This window comes from Tuber melanosporum (genome assembly GCF_000151645.1).
Source record: "Tuber melanosporum whole genome shotgun sequence assembly, scaffold_78, strain Mel28".
In the NCBI taxonomy this organism is placed as follows: Eukaryota; Fungi; Ascomycota; class Pezizomycetes; order Pezizales; family Tuberaceae; genus Tuber; species Tuber melanosporum.
Window position 1 is genome coordinate 398070 of NW_003299126.1, and position 8160 is coordinate 406229.

The window sequence follows — 8160 nt, forward strand, 5'->3', positions numbered from 1 at the left end:
ACTTTCTATAGTAGTAAGTAAGCTCATTTCAACTTAAATTAAACCTATAAATCATATTCTTGAACATAAAGTTAGAACATTTTTTCTTAGTAAACTTACTAACACTAAGGTAGTAAGCAGGATACTAATACATTGGATTTTCAAATAACTTTACCAGTCTGATGACTGAAACATTTACAATATACTTAAGTTATAATTTTATATTATATTTGACCATAGTATAACCTCTTAACTAATTTAACTCAAGTACAAACTTGACTTCCACAATGCCAGTTAGGTTTACAATCTTCTCTACTTACTATATTAGATAATTTTTCAGACATCTTATAATTTCATTAAAAGGTAGAATAGGTTTAATTGCTGAGAATTTTGATCTTTACTTAAAGGTTACTATGAGACTACCTCATACTTCATAGAACCTAACAAATACAATTATTACAACCTACTTATGAATTGGACTAAGTATGTATTGGAAGACAAGTTTGAATAAGACAATATAAAATCAATACTTTAAAAACATAATTCTGTTCAGTAAATAAAGTAAAATGTTATGAATGAAGTTAACTTATTTGTTATTATTGTCAACATCTAGGATATTTTTAAACTTGAGGAAATCCAATATTGTTACTCATATCTCTAATCTCTTTTCCAGAGAACAAACATGTCCTCTTCCTCTATTTTAATTTTTAAACTTCAACCATATATAAAGAAATTTAATCTTTACATCACTATTTTCAGAATCATGTTCCCAGTAAATTGAACTCTGATTGGCTGCAGTTGGGACATCAGAAGAACAGCAGGCAGTAGACTAGCTGAAAATAGAATATGTGGTAATATAGTGTGATTGGTACAACCTCAAGCCTTGGCTTTTGAACGCTGCTTGCTAAAGTGGAAAAGATTTTTACTACTATAGATACCAGGTTCAATCTGGTACCATCTTGGCTCCAAGTCTCATTCCGTTGATACTTTATCCAATACTCCATCCCTGGCAAAATTAATAGTATGAGCTGTATTCAATAAATAACCTAGCATTATAGGTACAAGCCTGTATCGTATGTACTAATTAAGCAGTATAGAATTATCAATAGGGAGAGGAAAAGGAAAACAAACTGGGAGGAATAGTGAGAAATATGATTTGAAATGAAATTGATGAAAGAGGTGGCGATGTTAAGATAGCGGTCCACTGTGCTCTGGTCTCCCAGTATACCCGTTGCAAATGGGATGGTTTTGGAGACGTGGAAGAAACTTTTCAGCGCCAGCCCGCACGCCAAGCCAGCTCACTCTTCTTTTTATTTGACATGATATTTTCTCTTTCTTAATCCACAGGGGGATGAGTGGCACGGCGCTGGAGGTACCGCCCCCTCCTGCCTTCACCTAGTTTTCCTGCAACCACGATAGCAGAAAAAATCCAAGGCCAATTTAATAATACGGCCGGCATAGCCATCGGCGGCGAGGGGGGCGGGGACTTGGCGCGGCGGTTATCGGGGAGGGATGGGATCAAGGGCGCTCTGGTAGAATAGCAAATGATGGGCAAGTTGATAATGTTAGTCCGGTAAATCCGGGAATGGGGACGGGGGTGGTGGATCCGATGTGTATGAGGGGTACGGGGGGTACAGGAGGGTATTATCTAGCTGAAGGAGAGGGGTGAACGGGGGGGAGGAAGGAAGGAAGGAAACCCAAACACACGATACGATAGGAAATGCTATGCCACTATGGAATCTATATTCTAACAAACCACGCTATCTCAACCGATCCGTTCCATCCCGTGAAACACTTTTCCTTCCCCTAATCTCCTAGAGTATTATGCGTGTAATCCTCGAATATAGAGACAAAGCCCAAGAGATGAAGAAAAGGGACAATATCATCACCACCTGCTAGGCCCGAATACCCCCCCTTCGGGTACCTCAAGGTAGGCACATGCCTTCCAGTCGCATCCACGTTTGTATACTTCAGTCCCCCACCAACTAAAACCCTCCATCCAGCCGGGGTAAACAAATCCAAAGAACACAACCACTAGGCCCACGGCAAGACTCGCGTCCAACGCAGCGGACAACGTCATGGTATACTTCCCCCACCAACCGGGCGCCCGTCGGAATATGTAGTAGTTGAAAGCGAAGCAAACAATGACCCAAGTCGAGAAATTCAACCCGGTCTATAGAGCCATAAGCATCCCAGTCAGCCCATCAAAAAAAAGGATGGGAAGGGGGAGAATGAGGGGAGAGAGGGAGAAAACAAACCGCAGGCGGGATCCAACTCAAACTCCCAAACACAACAGGCAAGCTAACCTTCCTCAACCACGCCACCTTCGTCCTTCTAGAATTCCCGCCCCTGCCAGCATATTTATACACCGCAAACAGAATGATGGGGGTGAAAGCACCCACGACGAAAGCCCACATAAGCGACCTATATAACTCACCCCTGCCAAAGAAGCGCCCGGGTCCAACCACGCCCCATAATATGCTCCCGTTGAAATGTACTCTAGCAATGGGACAAGTGAAGCCGTTCATCGCCTGGGGTGTGCACAGACCCGGGATGTAGGCAAACATCCAGTTTAACACGCCAATCTGCGTGAATGAGGAGACGCACGTCGCTGCCATCTGCACGGAGAAGAGCAGGCGCGGGGGGATCTTCATGTAGTGGCCTAGCTTCAGGTCCGCTGCGAACTTCAGGCCCTGGGTGGCAGTTATGTAACCGTACGTCACGAAGACCATGTTCGCGACTGGGCGCCCCGGGAAAAGGGTTCCGCAGATTAGCTGACAGATTAGGAAGATGCTGGATTGCTGGTTTGTTATGGCCATTACTATGCCTATCGGCACGAAGAAGGTGCCGCAGACACAGAGGGCGAGGAGGAGGCCGTACCAAGGGAGGTGGACGGGATAGCTGGGGGTTTGTTTTTGTTAGGCTTTGGGAAATGGCAAGGGAGGAAGGGAGAGGAGCATACTATTCTACTACGAATATCCCTACTGCAATCATCACGACAAAAGTAGCCAAGTACCAACTCGTGGGGGCTTCCCGATACCGGCGCATAAGTCGCATATGCACGTCCTCGCGCTGGGCGAGTTCGTTCCATTCTCTATCGCTATGGATGCTACGACGCCTATCGCGCCTACCCCTCCTCCTTGCACTACTCGCACCACTCCTATTTGCATTCCCATTTGCGATGGGAACGTACTCAGCGCCGGGCGCCGGTGGCACGACGGATTCGTCGACTCTCCCGCTCGAAAACCCCCTCCGGGCTCGGCCCCATTGCCGCCAGATGTCTTTACCATGCCAGCAGGCGGTATGGGTAACGAGGGCAGTCAATGCTGCGAACTGTAACCCATAGGAAAGGATGTAGCTGCAATTTCACAGTCAGATGATCCATATAACTCCATCTATTTCTGGACTAAAATCCCAGGACAGTGAAGGGAGGGGGGGTAAATCACGTGATGGGCATGAAGACTCGACTGTAGTTCTTGTAAGCCAACTCGTCAAACAAGAAATCCTTCGTAAGGATCTTGGATACATCGTACGGACTTCCGGTATTATCAAAGACGGCACTCGAAAGAATTGGCATGTATGAACTATAAAATGCGTTCCCGTAATCTAAAAAATTCCATTGGTAAGGCAGATGCATACATTAGCCACTGCCCATGCAGGGTGTCAAAAAAGGAAAAAATGATGAAAAAGTGGGGGATAAGGAGAAGGAAGGGGAGGGGCAAACATAAGATTGGGGCCGCTACCCACATGACCGCGACCAAACCAGCGACTACATTTGCTGCAGCCCAGAAAGGTGTCATCAGCGGCGACCCGACATAGGATATTTGCGCCCAATCAAAGGTCAGAGGGAACATTCCCAAGCCCGAGGCTACGCCAAACTGTAGCACGCAGAGCCTTTAGATTAGAGTTCACACCATCTCAAAGACTTTGTTTATCTAATTTTCGAGAGCGTGGAGGAGGATGGGGAAATAATACCAGATTGGCGATAGGAACATTGTCTGGCGCAAACCAAGTGACAACGTTGAAATAGCTCAGTGCTGGTATCAGAAGACCAGGAACAAAGTACCAGAAGAAGCCTCCGGCGAATACCACAAGCTAACCACGAAAATGCCAGTCAGTTGCGATTGAAACAATCAGATCATCTGATATGGAGACCAACGAAAAACTTAAACCGTGATATCCTCCACCCATTTGCAACCTTGTTTTCCTCCCCATGAAGAGTTGTGAACATAGCCGTGGACATGAGGGTCCCAGGCCAGATCATTGCGCCAGGGTAGACAAGCCATTGTCTTGTCAGGCCTGCGAAAGTATAGCCCAGAATCTGCGTAGACAAAGTAAGGAGTATCTGATATGTGATTCCTGGGTTTTGATGGTAGAAGTGCGTTTGTTCCACAATAACCTGAGGATCTTTAGCTCACGCGCGGACAAACCGCTCACAAGATACTTACATCAGTAGCGAAAGCGAAACCAAACGATACATTACTGGATATATAGACACAACTATGCTCCTTTTGGTTCCACCGACCTTGGCCAAGCCGCGTTTTTAACCTCCCCCACCATCCGTCCTCCGACTTGACGACTTCAGTCGCATCGGCCTCGGGAAAAACGTGGTCCCAGAGCTTTCCTAATGGGTGCGCTAGAAGAAGAGCAATCACCGGAGTAATTGACACGGAGGGATATCTAAGAGAAAAGAACAGATTTGTCGCAGAGCCAACTAAGGAAAAGAACATGGCCAATGCCCACATTCTAGGGGTATTTATCAAAATGTCTGGATCATCTTTCGCCGATACCGAAGCTCGTACCTCAGGATAACTAAATATCAGAAACAAGTTAGAATTCACAAACAAGAGGTCAAAGCGCAGAGCTGGTCTAGGAACCGGAAAGTAAAAACCTGGACAGAGTAAGTCAACTTACGGTGAGTTATCAATAGGATCATCGCCAATCTCCTCCTCATCAGAGTCACCGAGAATACCATAACAATGTTCACCGTTCGTATCTGCACTCCCGTCCATCACCCATTTACCCGTATCCTTACTCTCTCGCTCCCGTAACCCCAACCCAACGGTGTCGGTTTGTCTTCGCCGGTTATTTCGAGTCCCCTCAGAACCTCCGCCGCGCCCCTCGAGAGAAAGAAGTCCGTTCCCTTCCGTCTCTTCTGCCACCCCAACCTCTTCAACAATGCTATCGTCCTCGGCTTCAGGTATACTCTCCTCCGCTTCCTCCTCCTCGGTAGTCGAGGAGGGAGCCGACCCAGTGTAGCTACTTCCCCCAAGGCCATTACCCATGGTCGGAAGGGCGCCATAGCTTCCGGTACCTATAGCTGGGGACGTTCGTAACAGTGGAAAATTAGCAGATTTCATGGGACCGGACAACGTACGAGCGGCGTCAGGAACGAGGTCTTGCAATGTTTGTAGCGAAGCAGGGGAAAGGGGTGAAGGCGAGTGTGCAGAAGAGGCGGGATGGACTGGTAGGTTTGATGATGATGGCGCTTGCTCAAGTGTAACAGCAGTAGAGAAACGAGAGGTGTTCAGCAGTCCCGATGATAGGGTGGGAAAGTGAGGGATATTTTCTATGTGTGATAAGGCCGGGGTGGAGGATAGAATATCAGATGACTCCACCTGAGAAGTGGGCACTAAAGAATCAGCAATGTATCCGAGTATTGCTCCCCTGGATCCCCAGGCACAATATTAAAATGTAGTCTCAACACACCCTCAGTCAAAGTTCTCCCGGGTGAGAAGGGGACAGTGGAATCACGTGTGTGGGAGTATAAGACAGGAACGGCGGTGGAGGTGGAAGACAGGGAAGGAGTTACGGTCGGTCGGCCCGCATATTCTAACAGCAAGTCTAGCTCGAGGTCCTGGGGGCGGTGCGTTTGGCGAATGTGGAGACCCGGCGGTGGGGGGGATGAGGACATACTTGTCCAGTGAAGGGGAATAGTGCGGCGGGGGTGAAGCCCTTTGCTATTCTTCGGGCAGGAATTCGGAAAAGGGGAAAATCGGACAGCAAGTGAAAAAGACGCAAGGCTTGCTTCACCCTTCTAGCGATAGTCTGGTGATTTCCGTTTGGCGAGGAACCCATGCAAAGTTATCCTGATGCGCTGCTCATGAGGCCTCACCGGTAGTGAGTTGTTCCCTAGTTGTTAGTCGAACTGATGGAAGGTTAAGCACGACTCTAGTGAATCCCACCGTAAACTCACCGGCAGGGATAGCCGAGTTTCCGTAGTTGCAGGCCAAATTGATCGTAAGAAATGGCCTTCAAGTTCTCTCCCCGCTTCGGCGGGCATAAATTCTACTGGCGCTCCTCCTACATTCCAAGCGTACAAATTTAAATCTTCGATCTACAAGCACTGGTATATCCCTAGCTATGGACGCTTTCCTGTAAACACGTGATGTGATATGGTTACATAATACACTCAAAAGTAGCTTTACTGAACGAGTAGTCTAGCTTTGAACTGCATAGATTTGGTGACTTGAGCAAGGAATGCCGCAGCGGTACAACCCATCACGCCGATCGCCAATGCGTTATCAGATAGGTGCCTTGTGATTCAAGAAATACGGTAGATATTAGATTATCAGATGACCTGATTATGATAGATCATATTTATTGGTCATTTGGGGACGCTTCGAGTTTCAGTATGATACGGCACAGTCCCCGAGAAATTATCGTCTGATTCTCGGCCGGTGGGTGTGCAGTGCTCGGTACCTGGCTAGGGTGTAAGGGTGACTTTTCTTTGTAGGACAGTCGTGTCTAATACCGTATTATCTGCTATTATCCGGTTTTCCGCCAAGCCATGATCTGCATGGCGACAATATCAGATAGGGGTCCTGAAAACCCTAACCCACCACCTCAAAGTCACCACGTTCAAGCAACCATTGCACTCTTTTCACCTGCAAACACCAATACCACCCATTCCCACTACCCCCCCCCTATACTAAAAGAGAGATGGCAAGGTGAAAAGAAAAGCTAATAATAATGCTAATATACTCCACAGGATTTTAGGCTGAGGCTGCCCATAACACCTGCTACTAATTACTACAGTATACCAGCGAAGAGATAAAAAAAAATGAGGAAGAGAGAGAGAGAGAGAAAGGGGCTTTAGTGTGATAATATTGAGGCCCAAAAAGGTAAGATAAGACTAACTATCAGAAAATGTAATTATATACTAACATACAAATCATTAGAAAAAGTTAAAAGTACTGTAATGGAAGATTGTCAATTCTCGGTATCCATCATAATAAAATTGATAATATCTCCACTGATTGGAGTGCTTGTGAGTTGGTAGCCGGTGTTGTACTGGTTGGCTCCTGGGCTGCAATAGCCTTCACATTGTCAAATTTAATGAAGGTTGTCATGCTCGGAAGTCTCAACTGGGAGAGAGCGGTAACTTTGAGAAGGCTGATTACATTGTGGAATAGGAAGACCTTGAGTCCGGTCCCCAATATTAACATTAGCAGCAGTGAAGCCTTTGATCTTAAATTCCTCATCATGACTACCATCAATAGGTAAGATCATACCAATATCCCGGAATGCCTTAACAATCAGGTATTGTTTCTGCTGACAAAAGGCATTTCAGGCTCGTGAGACCACATGAGTAGTCATAATTTGTTTCTTGCTTACAGACCACTTTCCAACATCTTCAACAGCTACTCGCTTATCCAGGTAAGCCTCTGTCTTCTTCCTAAGATATTCTTAAAATGGCTTATTAACTGCAGTATCTAATGGCGGTAACAATCCATTACATCCACCTGGTATGATTGACGGTACGATATTATTCTCTTGAAGCATGGCAAGCTTTGTGTCTGTAATAGGGAACGCAGCTAGGTCCATTAATAGAAGACTGCAGGATCGAACGAGGTGAGTTTTGTTATGACTAATGTCGGTTGGGGGGGGCTGGTGACTCGGTGGGGGCTTGTGACTCAGTATTCGGGGATAAGATGTATTTAGTGCTGTTATTAATTCTTCATATATAAACTGATTAAAGAGTTCTTCATTATTATAGGCAGTTGCGTTGAATTCTACTGTTACGTTCTTGGACCATTGATAACTCTCTTTTTGAGCAATACTATCACCCGTTTTCACGTGGAAGATTAACTTTAGTTTGATTCGTGATATACTATCCACAAAGATATAGAGAACCAATATTGCCTGGTGCTTATCTCAACCACTTCTATCTGTTTTTCT

General features: G+C 45.9%; 1 protein-coding gene across 1 annotated transcript; it reads right to left on the reverse strand.

The window, feature by feature from the left end:
* Positions 1-1864: 1864 nt before the first annotated feature.
* On the reverse strand, positions 1865-5264 carry GSTUM_00010982001 (uncharacterized protein; the record flags this gene model as incomplete). Its single annotated transcript, XM_002841631.1, has 10 exons — positions 1865-2152; positions 2238-2880; positions 2942-3051; positions 3211-3337; positions 3426-3585; positions 3704-3857; positions 3955-4074; positions 4139-4378; positions 4428-4791; positions 4894-5264. 10 exons carry the CDS (start codon positions 5262-5264, stop codon positions 1865-1867), a joined length of 2577 nt encoding a protein of 858 aa, XP_002841677.1.
* Positions 5265-8160: the final 2896 nt, after the last annotated feature.